Consider the following 20,264-nt stretch of genomic DNA (forward strand, 5'->3'; position numbering starts at 1 on the left):
GACACACGGAAAATCTCTAAAATGATTATTTACAGCTTGTTAGTAATTTAATATTTTAGCTTATAAGAAGTAGTCTTATGACTGAAAGAAGTTGGTGATATGCGGTGGTTGACAAAGAAAAGCAAATCCAGCAGCGTTGTTTTATAATTTCTCTATTGACCAATATTAGCTGCTTTATTGTATACATCCACTGTAATCGATTGATCAGGAATTACGAAGTTGTGGATAATACTAACTATTGCTTTTTTCAAATTTTAGAGAAACATACCAATTCGAGAATTCTCATTTCTCATAGAGCCTTTTTTGCTAAAAATTAAATTTTTACGAATTATTTAAAATGTTCTACAACATAATTTTTTTCTTAATCCTCGCCCTCGAACTGACTGTGTTAACGCAAATATAGTATAGTAAGCTTACTGTATCAACATTTCTATTGGTATCGTTAGATTTCTGTAATAATGTTTTAAGCAAAATCTCATTTATTAGATTTTATTTTTGATAATTTTCTTATAGAATTATTGTTTTTTTATTAGTTTCGCTCTGACAAAATACATTAAAATCGTATTATAATTATTAATTAATTTAAATTATAGTAACCTTATTAGGGAATGTAATACAACCTAGTAGGCATACTGTATCAAAATATTACTTATGTAATTAGATTTTTGTAATATATTTAAATTATTTTTTCACCTAACTTTGTTTTAATCGTTTTTATAATTTTTACCCTAACATATAAATAATTTAATAGTGTTTTAATAGATTGCTTTTATTTACCACAATGATTTTATAACCTAATTTATTTTTTTAAACCTAACATTTTTTGAATGATATTTTTATTTACTTAAATAAATATTATGAAACATTACTCGTGCTTAAAAAAAAATATAACATAAAATACTAAAATTTACTATGCCAAACAACCAGATATACATTATAATTATAATCCAGACTTAAATATTATTATGTACCATGTCTAGCATATTTTTCTGACCTTCAAGGCAGTGCATTTATTTTGCTATGACAAAGTTTGTTGCGCAACAATTAAAACGTGTTGTACTTGGGTGCGTCTATTAGCTGCACGTGAGTTCGCTCTGGATTCCGGACGCCAAACTGTGAAGAGAGAAGCGGCCGCTTCTGCGATTTTTGCTGATCTGATGTTGAGTCGGCATTTTCTCGACTATAATACAAATTAAAGGGCTCTTGAAAGTCTGATGACGTAAGTGTAGAAATCAGTAATGCTAGAGAAAATCTCCGAGAAGTAGTCCTAAGTGCTAAGTGGAAATTATCCATAGTTTCTCGCGTTCTACTATGTATGTATATATATATATTTATATATATATATATATATATATATATATATATATATATATATATATATATATATATATATATATATATATATATATATATATATATATATATATATATATATATATATATATATATATATATATATATATATATATATATATATATATATATATATATATATATATATATATATATATATACAAAAGGCTCTCTCCATGGTATATTTTGATGTCTACCCCTTTTATGGTGGGATAACCATATGAGTTTGTTTTTAATACGAATTTCCGTTGGCCGCTAAGGCAGGTCAGTAACGGTCGATTTGAGGATTAACCTGAATGCACGGGTAATCTCTTCTCAAGGTGGAGGATATATTAATCCTTTCTGATTTATGGCGCGTACTTTAATCCGTTAAAAGGTTTCCTATCGTGTCCCATTTTAACGAAAAACTATTTTTTCTTTAAATAAGTCAAACTAGCATAAGTTAATTCCTCTAATTATTACTAGAATTAATATTATATCCTAATGTCATTCGCTAGTAGTGATATAAGACATAATTAGACAACAAATTAAAACTGTCAAATTATTTTATAAAGACAATTTCTGCTGCCCATCGCTGCACCATAAACATCATTCACTAAACGATTAACACGAACCACATGTATCATATTTACATAATACGTATCGTAACGTAATACGCCGTTAAAACGCGCACAACGATGACGTCTTGTGTACATAATGATGCATCTAATGATGTGTACACATCGTTGATACATTTATCCGAAGCCACCCATGTCGCTTCGTGAGAAGTCACCACGGCAAGAATCATGACCGCTTTAATTAGTTAGTAGCTATATCCTATACACAAGATCGGATCTTAATTAACCTTCTTCGGTCGGAACGGAACTTGAAACTCGAATCCAAATGACACAGACACACAAACATGACATGTCATCGGAGCGAATGACCTAATGGCCTTCGCTTTGTGGCGTCTTTATAACCAGGACACTTGTGGCAAAAATAAAAAAGACCACCCGAGAGAAAGGCAAAGGCGTGTGTGAAAAATAATAGCCGTTCTTCAATCTATATTATATTTCTATTAAAGTTCTGTATCATTTGGTCGTAAGCTACATTGAGCATCATCAATCATTTGTTCACCATAGTTAAGTAGCCAGATATCAGTATCAAGAAAAAGTTGTAAAATAATATTTTTTATATTGTATCATAAAAATGCATAAAAAGGTATGCATGCACATATGAATATGATAAATGTAAAGAGGGATGTACTTAGCATGTAAGGTAGCTGTCAAAAATGAGGGATGAGTGTCAAGAGTTCAATGTCAGTGGTTCGTGCCACTTGGTAATAGATTGATCAAATTTCATTGCCTTAACAAACACTTTCCAAACAACTAGCGAACTTGAATATTTATGTATCCTCTTTACATATAATTATTTATGTGCGTGTTTGTCTTTTCTCAGGTCGAAAGTATCAATTTTACATATCTCTCTCTTAAGGTACCATACCGTGTGCACCGTAGGACTGTAGGGCTTAGATATATGGCGTGTTTGTGTACTATATGCTTTATGTAATATACACATACTATATATAAAATAATTCTATTGCCCATTGTTCTATTGTTGTGCCAAGGCGATGCGAACGCTTTTTAAGAGTCGCTCACGTGACTGTAACTCAAAATATCACACACAATAAACGCCGTTTTGCTTATTGAATTACGAGCGCGGTTAGTGTCTCACGGTTAAGGTCCATTAGTTTAGTTAAATGTTACGGGTATTGATTATTTATCGATTAAATATTCAAATCACTGTAAATAACGCACGCATTGAAAAAAACAGGTACCTAATTAATTTTGATGTGTAAAAGTCAGCAATTAATTTTTTTTTAATATAGATAGGTGCTTCATCTACAAATATAATACTTATATTTCTAAGTACTTCATCTACAAATGTATTAATTATATTTTTAAAAGGGTTTTCGTAGACGCGTCTAAAGGATCTCTGGGTTCTAGACGTCGTATATGGTTGACGTGAAAATAGAATAAAATAACTGCTTTCTTGATCTTCTCTATCTTTGTCAAAGATCATTGTAGTTCTAGTTTTTCATATTTAATGAAGTGTTTCCGGAAAAACATTTTGGATAATGAAAATATAGGCGTAATTTATTGGTCCTTTGCTCGCTCATTTTTACCGCAATAGGCAATTACAAATATTTGGAGTTGTAACTGTTTTTATGTCCATTTATGAATATTTGTATTGTATAACATTTAACAGATTGGCAATTTGGCAACCTTGCACTTATCAGTTCACATTCCAATGTCCTACATTTGTCAATGTAATAGAATAAAACTTTCAGGGTCCAAAACGGCCGTTGAGATACATTCATCCGATTGTCGAAAGATATATTTTACCCCTTCGGGGGTTCTTCAAGGATCCAATCTGGACCTTCTGCTTTTTGTGTTATTTATTAATGACATAAATACAGCAATTACAAATTCAAGTTTTCTTATGTACGCAGATGATTTAAAATTATATAAATGCATTCGATCTGTTGTAGACTCCTTCTCTCTACAAAGTGATTTAGACTCTCTATGGAGATGGGCTTCCGTTAACCGTCTGTCATTTAGTGTCGGAAAGTGCCATACTGTGTCATTTTCTCGATCCCATTCGCCATCAGCTTATTTCTACCATCTCGGTGGTAACATTTTGACTAGAGAAACTTCCACTAAAGATCTCGGAATCACTTTCTAAAGCAAATGGAGGTTCTTTCTACACATACACGATGTCTGTGATAAATCTTCCAAGATGCTCGGCTTTGTTATGAGGAATGCCTTTCACTTTGACGATCCGTCAGTTATTCGCATCCTCTATGACACATTAGTTCGTAGCATTCTTGAATCGAGATCTATAATTTGGAATCCCCGAATAGCCAAATATTCCATTTTAGTGGAAAAAATTGAAAAAAGGTATTTAAGATACCTTTACAACAGAACATTTGGTTATTATCCGTACATATATCCCAGCGCCTTTCTTTTAGGAGCATTGGGATACGATTCGCTGAGCTCTCGCAGAAAGTTGTAAGTCGCTAAGCATTTTTTCAAATTACTAAAAGGTGCAGTCGAAAATTTAGCTATTCTCGAGGAATTACAGTTTTGGGTTCCGGAACATTTTCGAAAATCACGATTGCGTCCACTTTTGATGCCGTTAGAGCAAGGACGTCCACACTTGCCGACTCGCATATAGCTGTGGCCATCCGGCTCCTTAATACGCTGGCATTACATATTGACCTGTTTAATATTAGCTACGAGGAGCTGATCCAGTTTGTATCATTTAATTTTGATATTTTATAATTTTTTATTATGTTTATTCTTTTTAAGTACTGTTCTATTTATGTATATATACGTTTTTTTTGTTTTATGAATTTAAAATTTGTTTTAGACCATTGTGGCGCATTAGGGTAACCTGTTAAGCCACGATGGTCTTAATTTAATCTGAAAAAATAAAAATAACAAATCTTATTCCGGAATTGTTAAAAGCTCAGCAATTTGCATTTGCTTTATGGTGCTTTTAACGCGTGAAATACGGCAAATTTATACGGCAATTTTTTTATTTTTTTGTCGTAAAAGTTCATGGTTAATGATAAATTATGTTAAAAATATGTTTGAATGTCATTTATAATATTTTTTTAAGCCCAAGTATTACCTAAATGAAATAATACAAAACAAATTTAATATATTTAAGAAAGACTATTTTACAAAAAAAATTTTTGTTGATTTAAAAAAATAGTTATTTGAGTACAATTTAGTACTCAACTTATGAAGCAAGCAAATAACCTATTATATCATGTATTTTTTTAGTTTCTCATTTGTAAACAATGACGTGTTTATACTTAACGTATACCCAGCCGTATTGTTCTTAGATAGGTACTAAAAATGATTCAAATTACTGCCTCGTGTTACACTAATCTCTAATACGATCTGCCGACACATTGCAATAGAGAATAATTTTTATATCGCCATATCTGTAATATTAATAATACATCGATACACATGACGAGCTGTTTATTCTCGTCCATTGTTCGATCCATAAATCCAACAATGGTAGCACGTATATGTAAGTATGCTCAAACGACTTTATCTTATCACAATTCTCGCATGAGCAGATGAAGAACGAGAAAAACATTTACATACATTATTAGCAATGCATCAAATATGTTTGCCTTTCGAGTGCGATTGTGTGTTTGTTGTATATAATAAGTTATTTCGTAATGTAAGAGTTGAAAAGTTGAACAGTCACTGTTCCTTTCCGCCGAGGAAGATGCCTTGTTTTCTCGTTGCTCGAGAAATAATTGTGCACATAAAAGAAAGGACGGGTATAAAAATGATCATAACAAGCACTCAGAACGTAATTTACATACAAATGTCCTAAATTATCCTCGCACTTTGCAGCTCGAGCGTCTTTTTCACGTGGGCCATGCAAAGGATAATATGTATATAGAGGCGCGTTGCTTCAAACTTTTTGATGAAGAATAAATTGCTCTCTTTATTATTTGTTATAATCGAAAGTTCGTCTGATATATTTTTGGTCCCTGTATATCTTTATTTTTATTTTTATTACAGCCACTTCGAGCGATGCGACTTTGTACATAGGACTGCTTGTGGCAGCCCTAGTTTTTACCATTTCTGCAGGATTGGCGTATAAGTTTTTCAGAAAAAAGGACAGAGATCATTCCTTGTACAATATGGCTAGATCTGGTAAGTAAAATGTATTTAAAAAAATACTATTAATAATTTTATAAATAGATTTAATAAATACAATAATTGTTTATTGTAGTTCATATTAAATCTCTCAAATAAAAATAGTTGGATATTTTTTTTATTAAATTCGTTAGTATTTTTATAAATAATAATGCAGACTAAATGTAATAAATATTATTATAGTTTGATTATAATATGTAAATTTCGTATTAAATAAATATCAAATTATAGTTTAACTACACAATAAAATATAGAAGTAGAAACGGTTATAAATCAGTGTCTATTTTCAAATAAGTTGTGGTAATAAAATAAAGTTATAAGCATTGTAGTTGAATATATGTAAATTTTAAATCAGCTTTTTTTAAATCAGAAATTACTTATTTCTTTCAATAGAAATAAAAGTCATTATATACATTTAAATCTTTTAACTGTCTTTATATTATTATAATATTAATACAATTTTTAGAACAATTGTAAGTAAACGCATATAAGTTAATCATTTTATTTTAATTTAGTTAATATATTTATGTATTGGTATATTGAAATTTCTACTCTAATGAAATATGAAATTTCTCAAGTTCTTGTATTATTTGTAAATTTTAAATATAAGATTATGACGTTAGTTTATAGAATTACTATGATTATACGTATTTAAAAAAATAAAAATATTTATTTTGGGATTCAATAAAAATATAGCTCTCATTTTTTGCGCTTGCTATCTTTTTTGGCACCCAACGCGCGCAAAGCTTAAGATAAACTAATGTTTAATAAAGTTTTTGCTATTCTTCAAAAAGTTTATAAATTGTTAGATGCTTTTGTCTTAAATTTATTGCACGTATTTTGACAATATATGGACTTTCGGGTATTTTTAACTTTTAAGTCACTTATTTCTGCTTTAAATTCACGTCATATCATAACGCATATGCCATAAATTACAGTAACAGAATAAGTCGATCTTTAATTGAATCTTTACTTGATTGAATTTGGCTGCGACTAAAACCTGATCACGTGAACCTTGGCAGACATTACTATACGAGTATAATACATTCTATTAAAATAGGTAATTTATTACCGAGTAGAATATTTCACACCTCTTTTATACACAAATTTGAAAGGATTCACCTACATATGTACCATGCAGCTCTCTTTCATTTGAACTCTTAACACATCTCACATCACGTACCGTATTTATACCATTGCTGGGCAAAAAGAGAGTAACGTTGTCGTCTGGTGTACGTGTCGGCGTTATTAGTGCGCTTTATATTGTATTTCCACGCTTTTCAAGTTCCGGTTTTATTCGCACAGCGGATTTCCGGCCCGAGTTTTACCCAGAGCCCGAGAAGAAGTCGTTATCCCTGCAGCCGGACCTGACCCAGCACGGACTGGGTGGCCAGGGGGCCGTCCAGGGTGCATGGGGAGACTCTCCGTCTCATCCTCCGCCGCAGCCTCCGAGGAGAACCAGCGAACACCACTACGACGTGCCGCATCTGAGTAACAGGTATGAGCTAAATTTGACGAGTGACATGGGTCGATGCGTTAGACGGGCATAGGGAAATAAAGCTATATATATATGATTCGAAAAAGGTTAAATAATCAAACATTGTTACTTGTTAGTAGAGTGGTAAATAGTAACAGATTTGCGCATGCGTGAGAGTAAATTGCTAGTAACGTAGGATAAAGAAACGACGCACAAATAGTTGCATCTTTGTAATAATGATGTGGTTAACAAAAATACAATATGAGACCAAAATTATTAGCTGTTAATTCCAATCAAAATTATTAAACCCGAATTTTTGCTATTTTAAATTTTACGGATTATTTTACAATTGCATAAAGCTATCTTGAACTTTTAAACACTGTTACATATTTAATGTTTTTTTGGGTAGCTAAATATTAACTAATATAAGCTATATTAATTAGGTTTTTGTTTAAATAAAATAAATAATAAACAACTATAGATTTGCTTAAAGAAATTGTAAAAAAGTGTAATTTATAATATATTTAATTTAAACAAAAAAAATGTAGCTAAAAATAAATTTATACTATTATAAGGACAAAGTTTCTCCTTTTACTGCAATATATAAAGTAAAATTGTTTTCTTTAATATTAAAAAAAAAATGTACCATAAGATAAAAATATGTGTAGGAAATCTGTTTACACGATGTTTTCATTTCTCGAGAAATTAGAATCTAGAGTTTTCGAAAAAAATTGATAAATAAAAAGTATATGTAATATACATACAATTTGTGATAATTTTGCTGATTTTATTTTTGCAATACTTTTTTATTTTTGATAATAAAATACACTAGAGAAAATTTGAGAAACGATTAAAAGTGATAAATTATTTCATATATAAGACATTCTTTTCAACTAATTTATGTTACTATTTTAATCAATAATATGTGTATAGCTATTTTTAATTCTTTACAATATGCTTTAACCCATTTTTTTTTGATACCTACAGTTACGCCCTTCCAATGGATCATCAGATAAGCCCTTCAAGTGAGAGTGACAATTACGACAAGAAGCCTTACAGTGAGTCAGAACACTCTACAACCAGCTGCTTCTCTAGTTGTGAGTAGAATAGCAGAGCTTTTTTTAATGCATTTCTTTTCCTATTATTGTTGAGTTTTATTGTCGGTGTTAGATTTTTATATTATATAATATTTAATAAAAATGTATGCAAATTATGGATCGGTAATAATTTATAATAAAAGGGATTTAAATAAGCTTATTTTGCTCATCAGAAATTATAAAATTTATTTAAAATGCAAAAACCATTTTTTTAATATTGTTTAAAAATAATAAAGCTATGAAATATATTTGTTTAACCGTGCGAAATTCTTACTAAATGTGATCAATCAAATAATTACTATTAAATTTAATTCATCACGCGATATAACATAATAAATATTTTATTTTTTAAACAGCTTAATTCGTATATAATTGCCACATAATCGCACATTTCCAGCTTTAACAATACTGCCATTAAAAATAAATCTCAGATGCTCAGATTAGATTTGGAGTCGCGCAATTTCGCGAAAAAATCAAATTCGCTCACGCCAATAACCGCGGGCAATTTTTTTCGCGTTTTATATACTCAAGAAATACTTTTTGCTAAGATAAACTGTTCCAAAGCGATTCTAGACCGTTCGTGTGGAATTTACCTTAATCGTTCTCTTCGATAATGATGAAAACGCTCGCTAGTCATTTTGTGATTTTTTTTATTTAATAATATTTATGTTTCTCTTCTTGTGTGTGTCGTTAGATATCAAACTCGCTTAATTCACTATTTTGGATGAAAAAGTGAGAATGAATTTTTAATAGTGAATTATATTTTGGCATATTTCTAAAGACAATAACCATTAAATGATCAATGACTTTAATGGAATTAGTTTTTAAGTATTCAGGAATAAGAAAAAAAAATATTATTAGAGACAATATAAATTAATATTTAAAATTAAAACGTCTAATGAGAAAATCAAATAAGTCCTACAAAATGAGTGGGACATAAGAAAAGACAAGAAAAACATTTGATTATGTGTCATTAAGTATATTTAGTTAAAGATCTAAAACCATTGATATGCGTTTTTCAACCTCTAAAACAATACATATGTGCTATAGTATTTAAATTCAAAGTCGTTTTTATCGTAGTTTTCGATACATGAGATTAGTGGGTTAGTGTTGTTACGCAAAATATTTTTAAAGTATTTTCTGGCTCTTTTATTACTGGTATTTAAAGTTTTTTTGATTAGTATAAAAAGGTGTAATATATATATTATTATATTGTTTTATTATGGTGGCTTGTAATTATAAAAAAATAGCATTACTGTTGCTACTGCACCACGGACAGTATGCACATATGTTAAGATGAGCCTGCTTAAATAGTTTACTGTTTGTGGTAAACGTGCTCTTTATAATAAATATCGGGCTGGGGGCCGCAATGACCGCAAGTCAAAATGTGCTTATTTAATTTAAGCTTAGAGTCCAGGTATAAGCCCAAGAATTTAACGCATGATTTCCATTCCACGTTAGAGTACGCTCGGGATAAGGATGCCGGTTTGTTATTGTGTGCGTGTACATGTATATGAGAGGGAGAAGCGATGTAGCGTGTACTTCGTTGTCTCGCTTTCTCTTTTAAGGACAGTCGCTGATTCGTCAACGCTGTATTCGTCATTAAAGTGCAGTGTGGCACAGAAGTTCGATGTTCTCTAGTGATTTATTTTAAATAATTTTGTGTTGATATTGTTTTTAACCCAGATATGCCCACTGTCCCATGGGTAGATCACTAAACTCGTGCCACTGTTTTTTATTTATAAATGAAATTTTAAGAGAACAAAATTTCTTGGGCATATTTGGATTGATATCAAGGCTTCAAAGATACACTGTAAGTTATTCGTTCACTTACCCGTTGATTAAAATATTTTAATTATTTTTCCATTAATCCGTACGTTGTTGGTTTTTTTACACTATTCTCTGTAAAGCTTAAAAAGTTAATATTCTTATCGTTGCGCAAATGATAAATTTTTAATTTATTCAATGGATTCTAATGATTTAATACAGTCGTTGAGCCATTAAACAATCTGCGAATAATTTCTTTCCCCATTTTATATCTTTTTGCTTTTGAAGAATAGCTAAAGACTTCATTATTTTTTTGACTAGTGAAAGATTTTGAATTTTGCAAATATTTAATTAATGACATCAATGTCTGGTTTCTTCGATAATATAATATATTTTTATTGTCCGTTGAAATTTCCAACTTAGCTCAGATGTATGTATGTTAAATAAACATATATTTTCTTTTAAAATAAAAAAATTAAATATTCTGAGCGAAATTGTTTTGAGCCACACAGTTCACGCACACAATAACAAACTGGCATTCTTATCCCGAGCGTACTCTACTTCCATGTTCACTTGAGAGGCGGTGGCAAAGTTTGTCTACGTTTCATAAATATTATATTGTTTTATTCTAGTTGAATTTAATTTTCCACCATGCAAAAAAATATCATTAAATCCATTTATCATGCATGATTATTATTTGTTTAATTATATTTTCTTACAATTATTGATCATAAATTTATAAAACATACGAGATGTGATAAAAAAATAACGACAATACACAAATGTTGACAGTGTAAGCTATAATACATTTATTCTATTGGTAATTATAATTCTCAAAGTATTTGTGAATAGTCTTTAGTTCTCTCGGCATTTAAGTCGCAAACGTGATCTTTTCTATGTCTTCTTTATTTGTGGCAACAGAAAATAATCGCAGGGGCAATATTTGGAGAATATAATTGTTGCGGCATCACGACGGTGTCGTTTTTGTTCAAACTGTCTCACGAAAACGGCGTTTTCTTATTGAACTTATGACCTTGTAGTAAAAATCGCAGTGGTCTAGATCCTTATTTTAAAAGAAAACAAAAAAGATTACATTGACATTTAATTTAACTTGCCGTGCTTTGGTTATGTTCATTACCTCTAATTACGCATAATACTTGCACTACACTCTCTGGAAGATGTCCGAACCGAAGTTCAACTGAAGTCGGCCATGGTCGCCGACTTCCGAGTAGCGGCCACACTGTCACAAATTTCATATGCCGTCCGGACGGCGGACGTGAATGACGTACGCACGGTGGCTGCAGTCATGTACAGCTGGCATATTTGCACGCGATCGAAAAATGTGCCAACTAATCGCAATTTTTAAATTGTCATATAATTAAAATTACGCTACTGATAATTATAAAAGATTGTGTGGGCACTCACCAATACAATATCAGTGAAAACTTTTCGGTCGTAAATATTCAATTTACGCAAAATTTTTGTCGGCTTTTGCAAAATGCCATAAGACATAAAAATGATACTTCAGAATACAAACACCACATCTGTGACTATCCTAAAATTTGTCACCATCGTTTCTAAATAAGAATTCGTTGTGGTGTGCCATTTATATAAACCGATCTAGGAAAATACATAAGGCTATTCAAAACGATTTTTTTTAACAAAATCAAGTACCACTAATTATTTAATTTTATATGAAAAAAAATATAATAACCGTGCGAAATTATCAAAAATCAAAAATATAATTAATCCCCTTTGGTGTCCTCAAATATTCAAAGATGTCAGTTAAAGTCTATTGAAGTTCCCGATGAGGATGTGGTATTATAACTTGACCACGTGACCACGATGCAGCGCTCGACGTGCGTGTTAACCATAGGACGCCTACGCGCATACTGAAATTGAACCGAGTTACTCGTTCTGTTTTAGTTTGCGAAACACCCTATCAATATCTCTTTCACTCTCGTTACTTAACACGCGAGAGAGCGAAAGGGGAAGTATCTCACCGCTCGCGCTCGAAAGAGCAGCTCCGACTTCGTTTTCTTTGACTTCGGTCCGTTTGCCGACAATGTTCGGAAGCGCTCGAAGCTGACCAAGTCGACTGAATCACCCCCACTTTACCTCCCGTTCTCGGTAAACTCGGACAAATTCCGAGAGATTTTAGACCGAACTCGACCGAAGTAACCTACTATATTCTCCGTCCTTGGTCAACCTTGGCCAACTTCCAGAGAGTGTAGTGCAGGTATAAGAGCAATTCTAGTTCGCCAGAGACTTCATTAAATAATTTATTAGCTATTTTTATATGTTGCTATTTGTGCTCAAATTCAACAGTTGGGTTCTGCATGATCTGTACGAGATACAAACTTCTTTAACAATCTACCTAATGCTGATTCTGCGATGATTAAATACTACTTGGTTTTTTTTATTTTTTAAGAACGAATTCATAGTCATTTTGGAAACGTTTGTATTATGCATAAACCCTATGTTTGTATTTAGCATTCTCCTTAAAGGTCTTATGTAACATTTGCACTAATTCACTGCATTTTGATAAATTTTTAAGACAAAGTTGGTGCAAAATATTGGTTTCGCAAAGATTGACAAAATTTCTGGTAAACACAAATTATGCGTCCAATAATACAATTAACATATTGGTGTAAATAGTGTAATAAAAAAAAATATCACATCTCATATTTAGAATTTTTAATGATTAAATAAATCTTATATTATTTATTTCTCAACTTTTTTAATTTGTTAAAATAAAAAAACAATCAAAACACGAAATTAGATGTTCTTGAAAAAGTCTGTAAAGTGAACATGGAATGGAATTGATGGACTTACGCAAACTAAATTTAATCGAATACTTATTTTATAAATAATCTTAATCTTAGCCTTTTGGACTTATATAATAAAACGTTCACAATGTTATTAAAATTAAACAAAAATAAAGTATTTTAGATATTGAACATTCTTGTATCGAGCTATAGATATATGTATTATGTATGATCATTTACATTAGAATTAATAAATATGTAAATATGGATGAGTTTGAAGTTTAACGACCAATTTATAATCCTTGTAATATGTTGTTTATTTGTAATTATTATTATGTTTTTTTATCTTGCTTTTTCTTCGTGTAATTTAGCTGAATGTACCTTCGACGTTGCGAGCGAATCGGTCACTCTGGGTGGTCCACCTGCCCCGCCTCCGGTTTCTGCTCTTTTCGCCGAAGTTGTTGGAGATTCTTGCACGTCTACAAATACATCTCGGGCCTTAACAACAGCCGGAGGAAGGCTTGCCTTGGACAGGGCTGGATTGGCCCTGTCGGTCCCGGAGGGCGCATTGGCGAGAAACAAGAGAGAAAACGTATACATTGGACTTGTGAAGGACGACAAAAATAGACCTAAATTTCCTGAAGGTACGTCAAATATGTGTAGTTAAATACATTTTTTAAAAAACCTGCTTTATAACACAACAATAAAATTTATTAACGCGGTAACAAATTCCAAAAAGCATCTAGTTATTTGCTGCTATTACGAACAACGATATATCGTTGCTTAGCAGCCGTTTGATTTATATAAATAATTATATTATCATCACAAAGCATTTTCAATTTATATGTTTATATATTATTTATCGCTGTTATAAAATAAATAACAGCATATCATTCATTACATAAAACTATAGGTGAGTTCATAATTTACGTTTGAATAATTTATACGGTAAAGCGCGCGATGTGAAAGGGTTATGTTTGCATTGTTCCCCGTGTCAATATTGTTATCCAATCCGATACAATATAAAACGAAAGCTTGTAGCATTTTTAAAATTGATACATGTGTACGCAGCTGTCATCAATTTCGCGATACCTGTGCAATATTATGTAAATAAATATTAACATTTGTGTCAGATTCAGAACGAGCACGTTATTAAAATACAAAGGGTATAATTTATAATTGTAAATTTTATTCTGTTTAGGTACAACGCAGCTGAGTCCGGTGGTGAAGACAGGTCCTCCCGGATTACCATTGAGCAAAGCGGCTATAGTCCAAATCCCACATTGCGCCAGTTTAAAACACGGTTTTTGGAATCTGTCAGTGTATGCTTCAAGCTCAACTAATCACAAATCTGATTCTTTTCAATCGGAATGGAGGAAGATCATCAGTTTGGGTCAAGAGACAATCAACACTCCGATTTTTACGCAATTGGATTCAGATAGGCTCTTCTTAGTGACTGACTTTCTAGCAACTTTTGTACTAGCCGGTGAGAGTTTTAATGGGAAGGCTGTGAAAAATTTAAAATTAGCGGCTTATGCTCCACATTTGTCTAATAACACGAGCGATTATAACATAAGAGTGTATATATTTGAGGATACGCCGTGTGCTTTGCATTATTGCTCGGATCAGGAGAAGAGATTGGGCGGAGTTTTGGTAGACGATCCTAAATCGTTATGGTTTCAAGACGGGGGTTCTAATCTGTGTCTAACATTAGAAGACATTGGCGTAGGATGGAAGGCAAAGCCGAATTCTAGCTATCAAGAAATTCCGTTCCCTCACGTGTGGAATTCGACTTCCAACTCATTACACTGCAGCTTCACCTTAGAGCAGACGGATTCCATTAATGAGCTAGAGTTCAAGATTAACGTTTATCAAAAGATCAACCCTTCGCATAAGCAGGTGTTTAGCGTAAGATCTGGTGGAGATTTCAGATGCGATTCTCCGTTTGGTTATCAAACAAACAATGGGTTTATGGAGAGTAAGACGCTGCCGGAGAGGTCGTTATCGATCTTGGACGATGATGTTCAGATCAAGCAGAAGAGCTTGACTGTGAACGATAAGGGGATCAATACTTGCATGGTGGATAACCTGACGCCTTTCAGGCTCTCTAAGACGATGAAGAAACAACTTTGCAACTGTTTAGACACCCCGAACGCCAGAGGCACCGATTGGAGGCTCTTGGCTCAAAAGCTCAACGTGGACAGGTATATAAATTTCTTCGCCACGAAAAGCTCTCCGACGGAACACATTTTGGATTTGTGGGAGTGTAGGCACCGTAACACCAGTGCTTTGGCAGACCTTGCCAACATTTTCAGAAGCATGGGTCGGAACGACGCCGTGAGAATTATCGAATCTTGCTTGGGTCCCAGCTGGCTTTAGGTACTTTAAGAGTGATTGGTCGACTTAAGTTTGTAAGTATTTAATGGTATATTTTATATTAAAAATCTTTGTGTGTTGATTTTAAAAAGCATTTAAAACACATTTATTTGCAATATTTAATATAAATAAAAAATGCATATTCATAGAAATGGATTGCCATTTATTAGTTATGTTTGAATTGGACTTATTTGACAGATAACTGTATTGATTAAAATAATACCAATTAAATTAACCTACCCTACTCTTACTTTGCTTGATCTATTCTGATACATATGCTATCATAAGTTTACATCTCCAAAAGTAATTTTATTATAAACTAATACAGTATTCTGTCCTTTTAAAATTTATAAAAAAAAAGTTTATTAAAAAAACTTATTTTTTACTTCTGAAATTTAAATTTATTTTAAGACTTGAACATATTATTTTTATTCTAATTTAATAATATTTATGATGTTGTTATGAATAGTCAATAATAGTCTATTGATAAAAACTCTGAGTTTTATAGTAAATACAATATTAACTAACATTTACATTTTAACTTTTATGCATTTTTTTAATTCAATATCCCACAGTATAATTTTTTTTTAAATATATTATTATTTATTTAAATAATAATAAATAAATGGGTACTAAAAATGATATTGCATTTGATAAAATAAAATTAAAAATAATATTTTTTTTAATATTATGAACTGTAAATTACATGTAGCAGAATGGTATTTTTTCCATATTTTTCAATGTATATTTTATATGATTTAAAATAAATAGCGAAATTGCCAGTGAAACTAAACTATCCTGCAAATCTTGGGGATAATTGAGAGTAGTGTATTTATTTATTTATTAAATATAATAAATTAACACTGCATGTCCCCGCCTTCGCGTAAAAAGTTTAACGTACACTTTATATGCATCATTGTGAAAGAATGCAAATTAAAATCAACATTCAAGGCTTGTGTCGATTTTTATTGTTATTTAAATTCATGATATGAAAATAAAAACATACAAAACGACCAAAAATATATCATTATTCATTTACGCGCTTCACTTGTGGTTTCATATGAGCTGTTAATGGATTTTTCTGTTACGAAAATGAAAAAAATATGTACATACCTAATGCAATTTTTATTGACTCCGAATTAAGCTTTATGTAATTTATAGCTTAAAATATTTATTACCTATGGTTTGGAAGAGAATCGTTGATTTTTTATGGTAGTCGTTGATTTATTTCACATTCCTATTACGGCGAAAGCTTCTAACGGACAATAAATGCTACTACTATGACTTCTTTCTTACTTTTTATATATTTTGTATTGATTATATTCAAATAAAAATTCAACAATTTTATATTATAAACAAATGTGTAAGTTAACGGTTAATCTATAATATGTTTGTATAAAAAATATGTTTCTACTTATAATATAAATAATACATACTATTAGTGTTATGTTTACTTTTTTATATGTATAAATTAACGCCTTTTTTATATATGAAATATGTTTCTATTACGAAATAAATGCATTTTTGTATGGTAAAAAATATCTGTGATAATAAAAATGAATAGTGTACTTTGTTATACTGTAAGTAATCAATAAATCTTAATAATTTTATATGATAACATTTGTTTCATTTATTTAGAGTAGTAGCCAGATATATAAAACATAAATTAAAAATAATTTTTTCTAAAACATATATATATATATATATATATTTTATAAATAAATATTTTAAATTGTAAAGTATGTACAAGATGCGCCAGAAAGATGAGCGATTTTAAAATCATCATTGCTTGATTTTTTATCCCGGAATTGCAAGAATTTGAAGCCTACAACAACAGGATGGTTGCAATAAGATGGTGCCACATGCCACGCGTCTAGAGTCTCCAATTCGAGTAATCGAGTACTCGATACTCGAGTATTTTTGTCTATTCTTCAAGTACTTGATAATCGAGTATTTTGAAAATTACTCGGTTAATACTCGAAATTAAATTTTTTTTTAAATATTTCAGAAACAAAAATAACTTTAACTCGGTCCGGTAAAGGTAAACGTCTTTCTTTTATTTGGCGTTTATGCCCGAAGTCCCGAGTTAGAGCGGTTACTATCAGGTATAATTTTTTCATAATTCCATAGTTGCATAGTTCTGGTCGTCGGCTATGTTAGTGGGTACGACGGAGAAATTTCTTTTGTGTTTTCTGTTCGACAGTCCCAACTTATCTAATTTATGGCAATGAACAATATGAAATATCAACAAAAAATTTTTAGGTTTTATGACTATGCAATTGTAGCGTAAAGTGTTGTCAATTGTTTATACTGATCCCTCAGCTTAAAATATAAATCAAAACAATTGTGTGTTTTAAAGGCATTTAAAGTAGTCAGTTCTTTGCGAACCGTTTAGCTCTAGAAGGAAAGGGATTCACCCAAATACATCTTCGAAGGATATAGATTTAAATTCTTCGCATTAATCAGAAGGAGTAGAATATTGTATATTGTTAAGAAAAAAAATCTATTCAAGAAGAATTACAAAATACTATTTTGTCAATAGTCGAAGGAAATAAGAGAAAAGCAGAGAAGGGAATGAAAGAAGAGAACATAAAAAGAGAGTTCAAAAAATTTTATATCTATAAAAAGCGAACAGATATAAATTAGAAGCCTTATCCAACGCGTTAATGACAATAAGACCAACATCAACAGCAACGGAAAGGGTTTTTTCCATAACGGGAATAATAAAACCAAAGGTTAGCAGTCTTATTAAATTCGAGACACTATTTGCATTATTGTTTTTAAAAAGTATGTTCGTGAAGTTAAAATAATTGTAAAAATAAACATACTAAGTAATTTATTTATTTATTTATATGTGCACGAATAATAGTTATTTTGGTACATTTGGTAAATAGTCGAAAGTACTCGAGTACTCGAGTATTTTAAAATTTTAATATTCGATACTCGAGTATTTTAAAATTTTAATATTCGATACTCGAGTATTTGATGGTTCGAGTATTTGGAGACTCTACACGCGTCTAACGAATCTTTGACTTTCGTAAATAAAATGTTTGCAGGAAAACTCATTTCGCATCACATGGCCTCTTATGAGTCCTGACTTGTCTCCTCCTGACTTTTTTCTCTAAGGATACTTAAATAGTCAGGTTTACAACAACAAACCAGCTACGACAGCCCAATTGAAAATTAATATTAAATAAAAACGCGCAATGTGCCAGCGAGTTTCAACAAATTTGAGGTAAGATTTTAACCAATGTTTGCAACGCGATACTGCACACCTGAATAGTGTTACTTTTAATATGTAATTTTCCTGAATTTGTACTTTATTATGAAGTTTTTTAAAAAAAAAAACTAAAACAGTAAAATTAAAATTTAATAATTTTAATAGACAGGTCATGGGTGCCTCTGTTTTTCCTATTCAAACATTAAAGCATTTCCTGGAAAATCGACCACATTATAAAGATATTCCGCAGTGTAACAAATTTGAATATGAATCGCAATAATCTACCGAATCAAATTTGATGAATATTTAAATTTAATCTGTACCGTGTTCAAACACAGAAATCTCTTCGTTTTGCCCCATAGAACAATCGCTCGAGCTTCATAATAATTATTTGCTTTTGTAATAGAATGGATAATTCAAAGGAGCGTCTCGTTTTGCGCCCCATTATTCTTATCTATATATATATATATATATATACATAAACCTAGGTATATTTATCGCGAGATATATATAAAATTTTCGGAAAAAGAAAACCGTACCTTAAACGGATTGTCTTTGTTTTTCTTTGAGGGTATCTATTTTGCGGATAGAACGCTTTTCTTTTGTGTTGGACGTATTAGAAACTTGGATAGAAGGCATTTCTCTCGAGAAATACATTCGGCCAATTCAATTTGCGTAGGCATTTGGGCCTAATAGAACAATTAGTGCTTTGGTTATCCGAGAGCAAGTTAATAACCCTTGTGCGTTGGGGTGCGAAATGATAGAAAACATCGATCTTATATCGCCTAAGATAAGCTCCAAGTAAAGCAAAATTTTATCAGATCTGTGATGCTATATTTTATAAAGTATAAATATCAATCATATCAATGGTTTAGATGTGAAAGAGTGAAAGAGAAACGCATAATCTTAGGTAACTATACCTCTTTTTGTGCTATTATTATATTAGCTTCTTATATTTTAAACCAAAATCAATCAATCAAAAAAAAAAGAAAATTGAATATAGTAATAATAAACTAGAACTTTCGTGTTTTGAGGCAAAAGAAGTGTCACTTTGCAGCTTAAATAGACGCCGGAAAAGCTGGTAACATTTATTTTATATTCATATAAGGATTAACACATATATACGAATATGTAGGAGAATATGAAATTGCTGGTCATGGAAGTCAGAGTATTGTCTCCAGTGTCGAGTTAACTTATCATCGGCTATGATGTGTTTTTGTGCTGTGATTGATTTTTTCTGTGCGTCTTCCTCCATCTACTTTTCGCTGCTTTCCTGACCGTCCGCTCCTCTTTGCCTGTCTGCCCTTCTCTGTAACTAAGTGCCACATATTTTATATTGCTGTTACGCAACATTTTTAGCGTATCCCAGATGCGGATGTTGGCGGGGCAATTGCATCGCTTCTTGGACACACCCACGAAATGTGTTTACGCCTCAAAAGTGAAACTGATAGATGGCTGTTCCGGCGATCGTTAAGA

The 20,264-nt window shown here is 31.3% G+C and overlaps 1 protein-coding gene across 6 annotated transcripts in view; it reads left to right on the top strand.

Moving 5' to 3' along the window:
• LOC148226094 (netrin receptor UNC5B-like) overlaps positions 1–15,928 on the top strand; it is a 161,451-nt gene extending 145,523 nt beyond the window's left edge. For 4 of the 6 annotated variants that reach the window (XM_088204088.1, XM_088204089.1, XM_088204091.1 and 1 more), the window contains 5 exons: positions 5,946–6,080; positions 7,389–7,581; positions 8,548–8,657; positions 13,564–13,836; positions 14,394–15,928. In XM_088204088.1, coding sequence (XP_088060214.1) covers positions 5,946–6,080; positions 7,389–7,581; positions 8,548–8,657; positions 13,564–13,836; positions 14,394–15,571 — 1,889 coding nt within the window. In that variant the 3' untranslated portion in view covers positions 15,572–15,928. The remainder of the gene's footprint in view (positions 1–5,945; positions 6,081–7,388; positions 7,582–8,547; positions 8,658–13,563; positions 13,837–14,393) is intronic. The other 2 variants (XM_088204093.1, XM_088204094.1) reach the window with 1 other exon arrangement.
• The last annotated feature ends 4,336 nt before the right edge of the window (positions 15,929–20,264 follow it).

This window comes from Plectrocnemia conspersa, unplaced genomic scaffold (assembly GCF_051122295.1).
Source record: "Plectrocnemia conspersa isolate PC_06_02 unplaced genomic scaffold, ASM5112229v1 ptg000014l, whole genome shotgun sequence".
NCBI classification, from domain to species: domain Eukaryota; kingdom Metazoa; phylum Arthropoda; class Insecta; order Trichoptera; family Polycentropodidae; genus Plectrocnemia; species Plectrocnemia conspersa.